Here is a 17,773-nt window from a genome sequence, read left to right on the forward strand (position 1 = left end):
ATTCCAATCAATTAAGCAAAAGCTTTTTCAAACACCTCAAAAGCAATTTCAAACACACTATATAAACAAAAGTGAAACAACTCTATTAGCAAATTACAAACTTTCAATGGCAACTATCTGCGAAATAGGTCGGCTCCTAGTGGCAGATGACTATCGAACTATCACCTTGGAGACTGAATGTCCGATCCTTGAATCCGAGCTTTTTCCTTCCGATGTGGCATGAGAGTATAAGCGGTGGAGTGGGGGAGTGTACTTGCAAAGGCATTTCAATGCTTAAGTCAGTATATTGTATAATTCAAATTCCGTAAAGAAAATATCTTACCTTGCTTTTATATGATGGGTTTCTCGTCAGTTATGTTTCGAGCATTAATGTCGGTTTTGAAATGATTGATAACGTAACTGATCGATGGTCATCTGCCACTAGGAGCCGACCTATTTCGCAGACAAGAACACTAAGTACATTTAATTTATACTTGGGTTCTTATCTACTTACCTCATTTAAAAATTTTTAAATTTTCCTCTATCTTTGGTTAGTGATAATCTATCTATCATCATCTAATAATTTATCCTCCTAAATATTTTTGTAAACGTCAAAAATAAAAATAAAAGTAACTAAAATGTTTAATTTACGTTAAAAATATTACCTTAAAATAGTAATCTTCTGCTCCCAAATAGTTTACTTTCATGTACACCAAATATATAGATTGTATTTGATTAGAAAATTTTATTATTATTATTATTTTGTTAAGAAAACATAAGTTTTATATACCTTGTGTGTTAAAGAAAAATTAAAATGTTAAAGGCTTAGATAATTTTTTAATTATTTGTTTTTTCGTCCTTATAAAATTTATTTTCTGATTTTAGTCTAATAAATTAAAATGTTAGTTGTTTTAGTCCCTCATGTTAGTATCAAGGTTTTAAAAATTGAACCGATTATTGAACCGTTCTAATTATTAATTTTTAATTTGTTGATTCGACTGATTTAATCGTAGTTCAACCGAAATAATAGTTTTATAATAAAATAATAAATAAAATATAAATGAACACATTAATATATAATTATAATTTACTTATATATATTTATCAACAAAATATTATTGATAGCTAAATTCATTGTTTATATTTTCTTACAGATTATATAACTTGGTTTATTGAACAAATAGAGAAAAAATCAATTCGAAACATATGCACAAAATAATTGAAGGATAGAACAATGCTAATACAAACTGGAATTCTTGCACTAAAAGACCTCTTTAAACCCACACATTCAACACATTATTAAAAAAAAGTACATACCTTGCATTAAATCAAGCAAACATTTTAATTTATCTTGATATAGGTTCACTCTATCCTAAGAATACATAAGTCAAGCACCTCAATCAAACAAACAGAAAGAAATAAGCATACAACAGAGTTAGAGCTCATTTGATTTCCATTTATAAACTGTAATATATACTATGATAAAATCTTCACAAAGAAGTTCGATCTTTATAAACATAAAAATTTCAACAAAATAAACATAAACCAAATAAGCCCTTTTATAAAACTAGCATAAACTCACAAGCTCAAATTTAATAGGATGATCACATGGGTGAAACCCGCTACACCTTAAAATCACTGCAGACAACAAAAATAATAAAATTAAGGAAAAATCAAAACATTGCATTGAAGCAGAATAAAAAAATTGACATAGTCAAATTATAGAGTGCTAAAACAGAATCAAAATAAAATTAAAGACAATGGAATCACAGAATATCATAATCAAAATTCAAGAACATCATTGACAATCACAGATTAAGATCAGAATATCAATAAACCACATATTAAGAATCCTAAAAATAATACTTTCAAGAGCACAGAGGTGTGAGAGCAACAACAAGGTTCATAGATTAACTAACAATAATTATTCAACAATTATTGAACCCAGTAATAATATCAAGGTTCACAAATTAACTAACAATAATTATTCAACAATTAGTCAATTCTAGTTACAAAAAAAATTAATACCTAAAATCTAGAACAGAACAGACTGAGAAAGGGGGGACAGGGCACGGCCAAAGGGCTAACGCAGTGGAACAGAGCTGGCATCGACGGGACAGTGGCTGCACGACGGAGGCAGGAGACGAGACCAGTTGCAGTGGCGACGGTGATTCGAAGTTCACACTTCACACTTCACACGGTGGTTGCACGATGGAAGGGAAGGAAGTTGCAACGATGGCTTCAAAGTTTGAAGTTGCGACGGCTGCGATAGTAGGCGAGTGGCTAGACGGAAGTGAGGGAGTGAAGGAGGAGCTCGATGAGAGGAAGGAGAAGGAGAATGGCTCGAGGTTGAAGGTGAATGGGTGCTGCTGTGCATTTTGGAGTGAGGGTTGGTTAGGGTTCCTCTAAGTCTAACCAAACAGCACTATCTTGAGAAAAAATAGAAAACTGGCTGGGTCTTGATTGACAGTCCAACGGCAGTTTCTCAAACTCTCGGTTTTGACATCTGCTCAATTTGCTTTTTCTATTGGTTCACAGTTCGACCGGCCGATTCGAACTAATTTTCAGAACGTTGATTTGTATACTTTGTTAAATAATGACATGACAAATTGAAAAGTGACATGGTAAGTTAAATTGTTGATGTGATAAAGCATGTTACATATATTAGAGGTTAGGGCTACACAAGATGCAGACTAACTTGGACCTAATTAATTTGGGCTAATTTTGAGCATACTTAACTAAAATCATCAGGTCAGACCCAAAACCAACAAAAGTTACTTGATCTCATAATTCAATTATGCTAGGGTCCAGATCGGGTAACTCGGTCCGGCCCAGTTGAGAATACGGATTAAGATTATAATCTATGGTTGAGCCACTCCACTTTTCTTCTTCATCATTAACATAGTTCCCTCTCCCCTTTTGCTAGTTCTCTATCTTTGATCTGCTGCACAGTACCTCTCACTCAAGCTCTCGCCACTATGGATGCACGTCCCATTGCCGCTTGCTGCTCATCTTTTTCCATTTTCTCACTCAGATCTGCTCTCATTGCTTGCCGCTTTTTTGAGTTGTCACCGCCTCTGTTCACCAATATTATGTGTCGTCGGTGCTTTTACTCTGCGTCATCATCGTTGCGTTCATTTTGTTTGTCATCGCTGCTGCCTTTATTCTGCATCACTAGCTTGTGTTACTCCAAATCTAGTTCACGTTGTCGTTTCCGTTAACGTTGCTTTGGGTTGTACTCACTGTTGTCACCACTGACCATTGTCTTTTGTGACTAGATTTGGTATTTGTTCGTACTTTTGCTGAGGATACAAGCTTGAGAGATCGAAAGGGTTGGAGATCCTAACACTACAAGAAAAAAGTTGAGTACCAACGCCCAGTCCCAGCCCACGCAAGGAGAGGTGGCTGGGATCAGCTCTGGTCTAAGTCCCCGACCAGAGGTTGAAACGGAGGGTGGAGGACTTGAGGTTATCGTCGTCGAGAATTCGAGGAAAAGGAAACCGTCCTCCAGCCCTGAGGGGGTCCTCACAGTGATGGAGAAGAACTTTGACGCCAGCAGCTTCATTGATTCCCAGCTCCTACCTGGCACAGAGGACTTCTTCCTTGGCAGGGATCTTGCCTCTCAAGCCAAGTGGGTGTATCGCACCTTGCTCCGGGCCGCTGCTATAGCGAGGAAGGCAGAGCCCGTCTTGGCGGGAGCTCGGAATCTGGAAAAACAAGCTTCAATCATACGTCAGCGCCAATGAGAAGTACAAAGTTGAGGTAAAGTCGCTGCAGGCTCAGTTAGCTGCTTCCGAAGAGAAAGTTAAGACCTCCTCCGAGCGAGAGCTCACTCTGGAGAGCCAACTTAGCGTTGCTCAGGGTCGAGTGAAGGAGCTGGAGAAAGAGCGCGACGAGGCTTTCTCGTCGGCAACTGCAGCCAAGGTCGAGACTGCTGAGCTAAAGAAAAAGTATAAAGAGACCGTGAAGCATGGTAAGAATGCTATCATGGCAACCGAAGAGGCGATCAAGGCTCAGGTGAAGCTGCTGGCCCCCGACTTTGACACCTCAGCTGTTAGCGTTTTCAAGACCATCAAGGATGGCAAAATTGTTGATATTCCAAAGAAATGAACTCTTTGTACTTAGGATCTTGTTTTGGTAGTTTGTGAGACAATTTCTGCCATGCTACCGTTATAACTTTTGTAACCGTTTTGCAGTCTTTATTTGTAACTTTGACTTTGAAACGATGTTGACAAAAACAAAGCCGAGTGGTGGATTTTTCATTTTAATCGCTTTAAATTTGGCTTTTCTAAGTGGCCGTCTGTTGTGGTGCTTGCGACTTTAGTGGTTCCCGGGGTGATCAGTCCCGGGATACCGTTTTGTTATAGGACCAGTTAATTTTCCAGGTCAAACAATTTAAGCAATGTGAGCAGCGTAATAAGGTATAAAACGAGAAAAGGACAATTAGAGTAATAAATTGCCATTTGTGTAAACAATCACTGGGATATAATCTCAATGTAAAGTAAATTCGTGTAAACAACCAACGGGGAATAATCTGAACATAAAGTACAACGAGTCTTACTAAACCGGGAAACCTTCTGCCCTCCGAGTGTACTTCGGCCTCCATGAGTAGAATCTTCTTAGGTTTCTCGCGTTCCACGTTTTGGGGACTTCCCTGCCATCCAGTTGTTCCAGTTTATAAGCACCGTTGCTGAGCACTTCCTTTACCCTGTATGGTCCTTGCCAATTCGCTGCCAACTTTCCTTCCCCTGGCGTCGGGAGCCCCACATCGTTGCGCCGCAAGACTAGGTCGTTTGGCTCAAAATCTCTTTTTAATACTCTAGCGTTGTAACGCAAGGCCATTCTCTGTTTTAGCGCGTCTCCAACAAGTGGGCCATTTCCCTGGTTTCGTCCACTAAGTCCTTCTCCACGGCTTCCTCAACTCCTCCCAAGAGTAGCCGTGGACTCGGTTCCCCTATTTCTACTGGTATTATCGCGTCAACCCCGTAAGTGAGCCGAAAGGGCGTCTCCCCGGTAGAGGAATGCTGAGTTGTGCGATAGGACCAGAGGACCGAAACTAGCTCATCTGTCCAGGCCCCCTTCTTCTGGTCAAGTCGGTTTTTGAGGCCTTGTAGGATGACCTTGTTCGCTGCTTCGACTTGGCCGTTAGTTTAGGGGTGCTCAACAGGCGAGAATTTCTGCTTTATGCCCAACCCGGCGAGAAATTTCCCGAATTTTTTGTCGCCAAACTATGTCTCGTTGTCCAAGATGACAACCTCTGGGATTCCGAATCTGGCGATTACTTGTCTTCACATGAACTTTCGGCAATTTGCCGAGGATATGCTGGCCAACGTCTCTGTCTCTACCCACTTGGTATAGTAGTCGATGGCGACAATTAGGTACTTGACCTGTCCAGGTCCAATCGGAAAAGGCCCTAACAGGTCGACTCCCCATTAAGAGAATGGTCGGGAGGCCATCAATAGGCTCAGTTCAGCTGCCGACCCTTTGTGAAAGTTGGCGCTCTCCTGGCATCTTCTACACCTCTTCACAAACTCTTTGGAATCTGCCATCATTGAGGGCCAGTAGTAACCAGTCTTGATGAGTTTTCGGGCTAGGGCCTTCCCCCCGATGTGGTGGCCATAGCATCCCTCATGGACTTCGCTTAATACGTAGTCCATTTGGTCGGGGCGTAGACACTTCAATAGAGGCTGGTTGAGCCCTTTCTTAAACAGCTGGCCTTGTATTATTGTAAACTTGGCCGCTTCTCTTCTCAGTGCCTTAGCCGCCTTTTCGTCATTAGGGAGTTTGTCTTCTTCCAGAAAGTCGGTGATCGGGTCTATCCATAAGGGGAAGTCATCCGCCCGTGTTATATGCAATGTCACTGAGGGCTCTTTCACTAAGCCTTGAATGAGGGATCGGTTACCCGTTCCTGGTTTTGTGCTCGCCAGTTTTGATAGGAGGTCAGCCCGTGTGTTTCTCTCCCTCGGAACGTGCTGTACCGTGACCTCGTCAAACTCCTCGCTTACCTTTTTAAACTTCTCCAAGTATTTTTGCAGCAGCGAGTCCCTGGCTTGATATGTTCCATTAATCTGTGATGTGACGACCTGAGAATCACTGCATATTTCCACTCTAGTGGCCCCGACTTCCCTTGCCAAGAGTAGGCCGCCAAGAAGGGCCTCATACTCCACCTGGTTATTGGACACCAGGAACTAGAATTTGACCGATTGCTCATACACAACTCCGGTTGGGATTTCCAGGAGCATCCCCGCTCCTCTGAACGTTTGGTTGGAGGCTCCATCGACATGGAGCTTCCACCAAGTGCTCGGTGTCCTGGAGGGGTTTCCCGTCACTTTGACCAGAAAATCAGCCATTGCTTGGGCCTTGATTGCATGTATGGGCTCGTACTGTAGATCATACTGGGATAGTTCGATTGCCCAGGTCATCCTCATGCCCGCTAGGTCAGGTTTTTGCAGCACTTGCCATATCGCTTGGTCCGTTCTGACAATTATTTGGTGCCCTTGGAAGTATTGTCGTAGCCTGCGGGAGAAGGTCAGGAGCGCATATGCCAGGTTCTCCAGCATACTGTACTTCAGCTCTACCCCTTGCAGCGCCTTGCTCACGAAGTTGACCGGCTGCTGGATCTTCCCTTCTTCCCGTACCAGGACGGTTGTCGAAGCCTCCTCAGTTACTGCTAAGTACAAATATAGTGCCTCTCTGTTTCTGGGTTTGTCGAGTACAGGTGGTGCTGAGATTATGTTCTTGAAGTGATTGAAGGCTTCCTCGCACGCTGGGGTCCATTAGAACACTATCCCTTTTTTCATCAAGTTGAAGAATGGGAGAGCCTTTGCGGCCGACGCACCGAGGAACCTGGATAGGGCATTGAGCCTTCCTGTCAACCTCTGCACGTCCTTTACACATCCCGGGCTTTTCATCCGCAGGATTGTTTCACACTTCTCCGGGTTAGCTTCCACCCCTCTTTGGGTTATCATGAAGCCTAAGAACTTCCCTGCTTCCATGGCGAAAAAGCGCACTTGAGAGGGTTGAGCCTCATGTTGTGCCGCCGAAGAAATGCGAACACGGTTTCTAGATCGCTAATGAGGTCTTCGACCTGGGTGGTCTTCACCAAGATGTTATCTACGTACACTTCCACCGTCTTGCCGATAAGATTGCTAAACACCTTATTCATCAGCCTTTGATAGGTATCTCCCGTGTTTTTTAGCCTAAACGGTATCACCTTGTAGCAGTACGTGCCCCCTGGCGTTATGAACGCCGTTTTCTCCTCGTCTAGCCGATGCATCGGTATCTGGTTGTAGCTGGAGTATGCGTCCATGAAACTCAGAAACCGATACCCTGCCGCCGCGTCCACTAGGGAATCAATGTTAGGGAGGGGGAAGGAATCTTTGGGGCACGCCTTGTTAAGATTAGAATAGTCCATGCACATTCTCCACTTCCCATTTGCTTTTTTTACCAGGACCACGTTAGACAACCAGGTTGAGTGGTCCAGTTCTCGAATGAACCCAGCTTCTAGCAGGCTGGCCGTTTGCCTGGCCACCTCGTCAACTCTTTCCTGGGACATTTTTCTTCTTCTTTGTGACACCGGCTTGGCTTCTGCTCTCACAGCTAGGTGGTGTGACATGAACTGGGGGTCAATCCCTGGCATGTCGGCCGGTGTCCAGGCGAACAGATCGCCATTGGCTCTGATAATTTCTTCCAAAGGTTCTTTCAGGTTATGAGGGAGGTTTCTGTTCTTGAAGGTGAACTTTTCTTCCGAATCGCCGACCCTGAACTTCTCGAGGTCCCCTTCGGGTTCTGGCCTGGGCTTGTCGTCGACCCTGGCATCTAGATCGGCTAGGAAGACCCCGAATGCCTCTTTGGATTTCTTTCTTAGGGAGAGACTGGCGTTGTCGCACGTGACCGCCATTTCCAAATCTCCCCTGATGGATCCAACCGACCCATCTTCAGCAACAAACTTCATCATCAATAGCTTTGTACAAATCACTGCTCCGAACTCATTGATAGTTTTTCTTCCCAAGATGAGGTTGTAGGCCGTGGAGTCTCTCAAGACCACGAATTCCGCCATTACTGACCTCTTCCATCGACCTCCTCCTATGGAGACCGGTAGGGAGACTACCTCATCAGGCTTGATAAAGTTATCGCCTAAGCCGACCACACCGTGCTGGTGGGTTCTCAGGTCGGTGTCTCGGAGGCCCAGAGCTTCAAACACATTACGGAACATCATGTTCGAATCGGCTCCGGTGTCAACGAGGATTCGCCTGACTAGGCCGGTTCCCACTCTTGCGGTGATCACCATAGGAGGGTTCTCTGGTAGATCGTCGAACCATTGATCCTCTGGTCCAAACAATATCGATGGGATCCTCCTGGGGCAGGGCGTGGGGCCCGACGATGACACGGCCAAAACCTTGGCATCTTTCTTACATGCCGACTTCAATTTGGGGGCAACTCCCTACCGACTACAACGTTTACAATTGCTAAACCGCGTTCACTATCCTCCTTGGGTTCCTACCTCGGTCTTATGGCGCGGCCCTTGATGTTGCCAGATCGGTCACGATCCCGCCTCCTCCGTTCTCTTATGAGGTGAGAGAATTCTGCCAACTTGCCTTCCCGGATTGCCTATTCCAGAGCATCTTTCAGATCGAAACAATCTTGGGTCTTGTGGCCGAAGCCCTTATGGTAGTCGCAGTAGAGGTTTTTGTTCCCTCCAGTTCTATCCTTGAGTTGTCGGGGCTTCGACAGGGTGCCTTTGTCGGCAATCTGCTGGTAGACTTCGACAATTGGGGCTGCCAGGGGGGTGTAGTTGGTGAACTTCCCTACCCGGGGGAAAGGCTTGAAAGCTTTAGCTGGTGCTCCGTCCTTGGAGTGCTCCCTAGTTCTTCCTCCACCTCCGAGCTGACGAGCAGGACTGTAGGCGGGCTGCCGTTTGTTGCAGCCACGACTTGACTAACCTCCTCATCGTTGATATACTCCCTAGCCACATTTTGGATTTCTTTCATCGTCCATACGAGCTTGGTGGTAAGGTGCTTTTTGAAATCTTCGTTCAGTAACCCGTTCGTCAAGCATAAACTGGCCACCGAGTCGGTTAGGCCGTCAATCTCCAAGCATTCATCATTGAACCTATCCAGATATTTTCTGGTCGGTTCCCCACTCCTCTGCGTCACCCCTATCAAGTTGATCGGGTGCTTCGCTTTGGCGATGCGCGTGGTAAACTGAGCCAGGAAGGCGCGGGTTATGTCTGCAAAGGTTGTCACGGAGTCCAGGGGGAGAGCATTGAACCAGCGGATTGCCGGCCCCGCTAATGTTACGGGGAAAGCGCGACATCTTACTTCATCACCCACCCCTTCGAAACCCTGCCTCCACCGGACCCAACAGAAAGTCCATTCAAGCCAGTCCCCACAGACGGCGCCAATGTTCGGAACCTTGGATTTCGGATGGGTTGGTGGTGCTTTCAGAGCGTGGTGGTTGGGATTGGCTTGGATCTGGATCTGGTGGAGGAGAGTTGTAACGAAGCGACCTACCGAGCAGTGATGGTGAGGAAAGAGGGGGACGCCACCTGCAATGACACTCCGACGATCAAGTCAGAGTTTGTACATATGGCAATGGGAGCAGTGAGATAGGGACGTACCGTGGGGGAGGGATAGGACCCTCCCCATATATACCCTGTCAGTAGGGCGGGTCCCACAGGAGAGGTCTCTTTCCTGGAAGTTTTCTGTCCACAGCTGTCGCATGGCTAGCTGCCAGGGAATAGGTGTCCGGGTCGTAATCCGGGCGTGCTTGTCGGATCGCTTGCTAGCGCTTCGCCGGGTCGGTTTGTTGGGCCGGGGCGCTGCCTTATGTAGGCCAGGCCGGAACAAAATCTAAAAACGAAAACCATAGAAAACATAGTTTTTAGTGCAATACAGATAATATAGAAATCAGTTCTTATGTTGTAGCCTCCCACACTCTAAACTTGTATAAGATTAACAATAACATTAATAACGGCCAATTTCCAAGCCGAGAAAGATTCTGAAAGAGCAAACTTGAGTTCATCCGGTGTCCCAACAAGATAGTCCTTTTCACCAAAAACTTCAATCAAAGCATGGTATCCTGCTTTCGAAACAAAAGAAGTCGGAGTAAAATCATCTTTGTAAGATCCATTCATCTCTTTGGGGTTCTTCGGGCACTTCCATATACACCTCCATATACGCATCACTAAAAATAAGAAATGCATAACTATATTTAACACATTTCTTTTCGCAGCTTTTACATGCAACACCTCTATAACATATAATCTAAGATATACAACATTTCAATTATCAACCATGGATGTATTGAAACCATTATGATAAAAAAACAATGAATAGTCTTACTTCAATGAAGTTAACAATGGCATTCAAGTTAGATTCCAGAGCTGACAACGCTTCTAAAACCATTACATTGTACCTGGGGAGAAGATAAACAAAAGTAACCAAGTCTCGAAACAATTCAAAAGTAACAAAATATCTTTTTTATCTTATTGAGGCATACAACAGTTTTAACTACAACTACAATCTTAATCCACATCATTTAATTGCAATAATTCATATAGAATTAGTGACATTAATTCGCATACCCTGGAGGATTCTTGTCATCTTCATCATTTTGAGAGGAATCACCAACAGTAACAGAAAAATCAGGTTGATGAATCATAGTGGTGACAAAAGTAGCATCTTTCCTAAAAACAACAATGGCATAGCCAGCAGCAACTGCGGTAGCACCAGCAGGGGAATTACCACAAAAGAACAAAAATTAAAAACCCTAAACCCTTGATTCAGTTTTCTCATGCTCAAATTTTACCATTTATCCAAAAAACAGAATACACGAAGGAGAATTAGGCACATTGCAGTGAAATTTATAACCCTAAAGATTCGAAATTGAAAAGGCTACTTAAGAGAATTTTGTAACGCGAAGTGAGAAAGGATGCGAATTGGAGATTTTTGAGAATGTTCTTCCACTTCCCTTCCCCCAAATATTATAGCCCATGCCCTATATCATGAAACTTGCGACCATGATATATGTCTATGGTAAAATCCAAATCCCATCACTACATTAAAAAAAAGAGAAACAGAATCCTAATAAAACAGCATCATCACAGCAACAACAATCAACAATCAAGAATAAACCAAATTCATCATCAGCAAAATTAATTTATATGTCAATTCACCAATTAACAAAATTCTCGTACATAAATATCCATGTTGTAAACTCTAAATAAACCATTATATCAAAACAATCCAAAAATCAATTCAACAAATAGATACTCAACCAATGCCATATTTAAAAAAAAAAAAAATTAGTATAAACATCAAGTTTTAAAGCTGAAAAAGAGGCTTTTTTTTGTCACTTGTTTACAGACAGTTCGAGTACAGAGAAATTGAGCAGAAGCACAATGCGGGGATGGGAGGCCAGGTGCTATGAGGCTCGGCTCCATGCGGCGCAGCGACGTCAGGCGAGGCGAAGCACCGCGAGGGACGACAACGGCTTGGACGGGCAAACGGCGCAGAAGACCTTCGAACAGAACAAAGCAGAGCAGACCAGTGCAGGGAAGGAGGCGACGGACAGCAGACCACCAAGCGTCCGTTGTAGATGACGCCAGAGACGGATGACGACGATGGACCGATGCAAGAGACGGCAGTGGATGCGATCTCTAGAGAGCAACTTAGGGTTTTTTTTTTCTTTGGGATAAAATGCAAGGGGTGCTTTTGATATTTTAGAAAAATTAATTTTTGTTCAGCTAGCTACTCCAACCAAATGATAAGAATATTCGTTTTTTACCAAGAATATTATGTTATCTTAAACGTTATTCTCACGGCAGGGACTTAATTGAAAAAAAAAATTAACATATAGGGACCAATTGAAATGAAAAAAAGTATAAAGACCTAATTGAAAATTCGGTGAAACTATAGAGACCTGCAGAGTAATTAAACCAAAATGTTATCAATTAAATTGGTCATTATTACGAATTAATCATATTTGTCCTTCAGTTACTCAATTAACAATTTTCGTCATCGATTGATGATGTATAATGCTAATTAATAACATATATGATACCTAACATATCCAATTTGATGTTGATAAAATATATTTTAAAAATCTATTAATCTAGTCGCTATATCATATTAGGAATATAATTTATGTAATTAGAAAAAATAGATTTTTATAAATATATTTTATTAATATTCAATTAGACATGTGTTAGATATTATGTATATTGTCAATTAACGTTTTACAACATTATTGTTGACGAAAATTATTAATAAAAGAATTGAAAATCAAATATGATTAATTTTTAATTTTTAATGGGTCAATTAATTAAAAAAAATTTCAAAAATAAATTTAAAAATTATTTTATTTTTTAAAAATTAATTTCACTATTAACCCATAAAAATAATCTTCCGTAAAAGAGGAAGTACTAATGCTAATGGGAATCATTGGATAGATTGCAAATCTTAACTAATACAATCTCAGAATATATTTCTTCACAATTATTGGGGAACAATAATCAGCATTAGCAAATATGCCAAAATCTCATGGGTAGGTTATAAGATATCAATCTATTCGTTGTACATAAAATTAATAAAAAAATTGATTACTTATATAATTTTAATATCAAAATATATATTAAAAATAAATAAAATAATATAAATATTTATATACAAATATATAATAATTAATTTTTCATGCTTATATATTAATTTTTATAAGAGACATATACTTATTCAGTTATTTGACCGGTAATGGTATTATAATTATGTGATATATTCACATTTACATAAATATATACAGCAATATTTGTTCACCGAGAAAGTTTTAAAATTTTATTTTGAGTAAATAGCCAAAATCATCTCTGAAAGATACTTCGATTTCTATTTTGGTCATCGAAAGATAAAGATAATCAAAATCGTCTCCGAAAGATACACAATTGGTCACGTTAGTCTTTCCATCAGTTGGATGATGACGTGGAGGGCTAATGCCACGTGTCACAAGATGATTGGTTGACATATAAGATCGGTGACACCTGACATACCACGTGTCAGGTCAGTAACACGTGGCATCCTACGTTGCACTTGACATGTAAAAAAGTTATTTATAATTAAAATAGTCCTTGAAAGTTCAGACGTAAGTCATTTTCATTTCTAAAATTTTAAAAATTAATCAAATTAGTCCTCATATAAATTTTTTTTATTTTTTTTTATAATATTAAATTTAAAATATTTTTTGATACTACTAATTTTAATAAAAATGTAATTGACAATCAAAAAATTAGTAATTGTATCTTTTCTTCTTAAAAATTTATTCAATAAAATTATCTCTCTCCTTTAATTCTTGTCAAAATCTCTCTTATTCTTTTCTATTCTAAAACTTTTTCTTACATTATTACCTAAAACAAAGTTATATGCTCAAAATTAAAATGGCTATACCCTTATACCTTATTATATGGCTGGCTATCCTTTCTTTTCTTTAGAATATATTATATTATAAATTTTCATATAATATATATATATATATATATATATATATATATGGTTGGAATTGAATTTGTACAGTTCGTTGTGTACTTCACCAACCCTAACAATATTGTGACTTGTGATGCGAGGATCCGCCATTGCATTGCAAAGCATTTCTCTCTCTATCTTTTCTTTTTCTTTTTGCAGCTTATAAATAAAGCTGCCATTCTTTCTCTCCCAACTCGCCCCACTATGTTGATCTCCTCTATCTTTCACGCACACTCACACCACATACACGAACCTTATCATCATGTAATCTTTATCTTTTTTCCCTTCACTTCTATTATTATATTCATGTATGCGTATTAAGCCAGTTATATGAGAGTTTTTTATTTTTAATATTGGGCCTCTGTTAGTGTTATCCACTGAAATGGCCAAAAATACATATTTAACGCCGTTGTGGGGATACAGGAAAACGTCGTTGCCGTTTTCTCAGCGACGTCAGTTTCATTCTTCAACAAAACGTCGGCGACGTTTTGTACAAAACGTTAGTGACGTTTTGTGTATGCATGGTTAACACGTGGGAGAAAATATCTCCTTCTCACCGGCGTGAAGATTTTTAACTCCTTCTCTTTCCCATTTCTTCATCTTCTCTTCAGTTCTACCACAAAACGTCTCCTTCCATCTTTATCAGTCTTACCCCACCTAAAATAAAGAAACCCACAAAGCAAAACGGCAGCTTTCATACTGGGGACCATTCACCACAACTAAACCGAAGCCTTCCATTGAGGTAAATGATTTAGTGATTGCTTTTTTTTTTTTTTTTTGAACTGAAACTATGAACAAAATTTTTTTGAACTATAGACTAAGACTTTGTAATTTTTTAGGTTATTTTACTATTAATTAATAGTAAGTTAATTAATTATTAGTACTTAGTAGTAGTATTATCGGCGTTAGTATAGCATTATAGGTGTTAGTTAGTGTTAGGATTAGTTTTAGTAAATTAATTATTGTTAGTTAGTGACTTAGTTACTGTTAAGCTGTTAGCGTTAATTTAGGTTATTGTTATTTAAAATTTGAAATAGCTGTTTTGGAAAAACAGAATCATCTAAGAAATTTTTTTATTTTATAATTGATTTATAACTTTGTTAATTTAAAAAACAGAATTAAAAAAGAATTAGTTAATAATTTTCAGAATTTTTTTAAACTTACGTAAAATATTAGTTTCAGTAATTATTAATTTATATTTTAGTTTTGGTTGAAATATTTAATTAATTCTGAATTATTATAAAAAAGTATTTAAAGTAGAATAATTTAAAAATTATTTTAATTTTTTTAATTTACATAAAACATTAGTTTCAGTTATTATTAATTCATGCTTTTAGTGATGTTAGTTTAGTTTAGTTTTGGTTGAAATATTCTTTAGTTAAATTTGAATTATTATTAGAAAATAGAATTAATTATATAGTTATGTTACTTTTATTACTATTAATTTTGGAATGTGTTTTTAATAAAAAAATAGAATTATTAAAGATATATTAATAATAAATTTTCATATATTTCAAATATATTTTAAAAATTTTTTTTAATTATTTAAATATCCTTTCTAATCCAGAGTTTAAAAAAGAGGAAGATGGGAAAACGTGACATCACACGTGCGGAAGATCATATTGTAAAATATCTTCGACATCCTGTATATGTAAGTGATTTTTATGTTTACTGTAGTAGTTAATAATTAGTAGTTTATTTAGTAATAATCAATTAGTAGAATGTGTAGTGATTTAGTAAGTGTTGAATATAATAGTAGTCATGAACTGGTTATAGTAATTTACTATTAATGATTAAATTTTGTTTTCAGGGTTCAAGAAATTTGCACATGAGACACTTACACCAAATAGACTCATATGATAATAGAGTGGAAGAACAACTGAAGGCGAGCGGGTTCTATTATGTTTCTCAAATTGGGAGGATCGTGTCTCATAGGCCGACTGTAGATGCACTGGTTGAAAGGTGGCGCCCGGAAACGCACACGTTTCATCTTCCATATGGTGAGTGCACGATCACTTTGGAGGACGTCGCAATGATTCTTGGACTCCGAACTGATGGTTTGCCAGTGACTGGATCAACTGATCATAGTACAAGTGGGTTAGAAAACGAGTGCTTGGCCCAATTTGGTGTTGCTCCTGGGCCGAACGACCACAAAGGAAGTGGAATCAAGCTGGCATGGTTCCGCACCCTAAAGCGGCGCCAACATTTGACTGATCAAGTAAGTAAGGAAATTTATGTGAAATGTCACATAATGTGTCTATTTGGTACGACGTTATTTAGTGACAAGTCTGGAACCTCTGTGCACTGGAAGTATTTGCCGTTACTTCGTGACTTTTCTCAAATTCATAAGTTTAGTTGGGGTTCTGCTTGCCTTGCGCACATGTATCGATCATTATGTCGGGCATCGAGATATGATTGCAAGGACATGGATGGTCCTTTGGCGTTGCTCCTTGTGTGGGCCTGGATACGAATGCCGACAATAGGGCCTCTGCCGGTGGATACCAGCTTTCCACTCGCTCGCAGGTAATATTTAACTAAGTTGTCGATTTTGGTTTTTTTTTTCTGTATTAATTAGTTTCTAATATGAACATGATATGGCAGGTGGAATGATTATCAACCCACCACTGAGCACTATAAAAATTGGACAACCTCTGACGTCAGGAGAAGGTTGGATGATCTTCCTCTGGATGGGGTAAGTGTTTTGTTGCAAAGACCTTTCATTATGTTGAATTAAATTGATTATTGGTGCACTTATACCTCTACTATTTGATCTGTTTTTTCAGTTTGTGTGGGACGCATACAGTCCTAATCGGGTTGCGCCTCAAGTTATTCCATTTGATATTAACAGTGGTGCAAATCTTTGGAGTGCAACTGTACCTTTAATATGTTTTGAGGCTGTGGAGTGGCATCCGACTGACAGGATTAGAAGACAGTTTGGCTTTCATCAAGACCCCCCAGTCGAAGCTATGAAACTTGGAGCGTCCCATAACATAGTGCTAACAGGTCCAAAGAATAAAAACTGGGGCATAGAACATGCAGTATGGATCTCACAATGGTTAAATAGTTCTATGTGTGTCTTAACAGGTGAATATGTGGACAACTATCAACCATCTGACCGGTACATGGACTGGTATATTGGTAAATTTGGTGATCACTTGCGGGTATCCGAGCTTGCTGAGCATGAGGAAGAAGGTCAACAAGAGCAACCACATCAGCAAGAACAACATACTCAGCAAGAACAACCACCTCAACAACAAGGACCACCTCAACAACAAGGACCACCATACCCATACCTACCATATCAACAGCCATATCCATACCCACCACAACATCCACACCCACAGTACTTACAGGAATATGCAAACCCTTTCACCCAACCCTTCATACAACCACCATACTCACAACCATATCCATATTATCCACCCCCACCATACACACAAGAATATACACAACCTTTCACCCATCCACCATATGGTCAGCCATCTACCATTTGTGAGGCATACAGGCCGACACAGGTACCGCAAGGTTCATTGACACAGTTACTAGGCGCAGTGGCACAGGATGAGGATCAATATAGACACATTATTGATTGGGTACAGGGTCCCGAGTCATCTCAGTGGGTTAATGATTTATACTCTATCCAAGACCCTATACAGGTGCCAGTGGCTGACGTTGTTTCCGGACGATTGTCTTTGGATGCGAGGCATCAACCGCGGGCCTATTCTGAGCATTCTAGGGCAAGAACTTCTATTGATTCAGTTAGGAGTGTCCACAGAGGCATTGGATGTCGCCAAAGTCCGGCACGAATTTCTATGTCTGAGGGTGACGAGGCGGAGAATGAGGATGCAGTTGATGAGACTCCTAGAGGTGAGGATATGGTTGATGAGACTCTTGCAGATGAGGATGAGGTTGATCAACCTGGTACAGGTGATGATGTTATGGATGACGATTCTGGTTCAGGTAATTTAATTGTTATTGTTGACTAGAATTGTATTTATCATTGATCTATATCAATATATGTGTTGGTTTGTATTGAGCATGACTATATTTGTGTTATCCTACAGATGTCCAAGGTCAAAGTAAAGGTTACAACCTTAGGATTGATCCGGTCCGTAAGAGTCGATCTAGATGGAGCCCGTCATTGATCAAGAAGAGGGTAAAAAAGGGATGCTCTAAGGTGGCCGAAACCGTTAAGAAAAGTATATTTAAATGAGTTAGCTCGGTTGTTTATGGTTTACGTTCAGGGAATGTAATTTTATGTTATTGTTTTAATTATGTACCCATTG

The 17,773-nt window shown here is 40.1% G+C and overlaps 1 protein-coding gene across 1 annotated transcript; it reads left to right on the forward strand.

The window, feature by feature from the left end:
* Positions 1 to 15,066: 15,066 nt before the first annotated feature.
* LOC107619896 (uncharacterized) lies at positions 15,067 to 17,700 on the forward strand. The gene is made up of 5 exons (XM_021113915.2): positions 15,067 to 15,138; positions 15,298 to 16,010; positions 16,089 to 16,179; positions 16,271 to 17,447; positions 17,552 to 17,700. Exons 1-5 carry the CDS (start codon positions 15,073 to 15,075, stop codon positions 17,698 to 17,700), a joined length of 2,196 nt encoding a protein of 731 aa, XP_020969574.2. The 5' UTR covers positions 15,067 to 15,072.
* Positions 17,701 to 17,773: the final 73 nt, after the last annotated feature.

The sequence above is a fragment of the Arachis ipaensis genome, chromosome B10 (genome assembly GCF_059453495.1).
Source record: "Arachis ipaensis isolate K30076 ecotype BB chromosome B10, ASM5945349v1, whole genome shotgun sequence".
NCBI lineage: Eukaryota > Viridiplantae > Streptophyta > Magnoliopsida > Fabales > Fabaceae > Arachis > Arachis ipaensis.

Coding starts and splice junctions, on each gene's coding strand:
- LOC107619896 (XM_021113915.2), top strand. CDS start 15,073: ATGGGAAAACGTGACATCACACGTGCGGAAGATCATATTGTAAAATAT. Junction 16,011..16,088: donor AGCTTTCCACTCGCTCGCAG/GTAATATTTAAC, acceptor ATGATATGGCAG/GTGGAATGATTATCAACCCA. Junction 16,180..16,270: donor ATGATCTTCCTCTGGATGGG/GTAAGTGTTTTG, acceptor CTGTTTTTTCAG/TTTGTGTGGGACGCATACAG.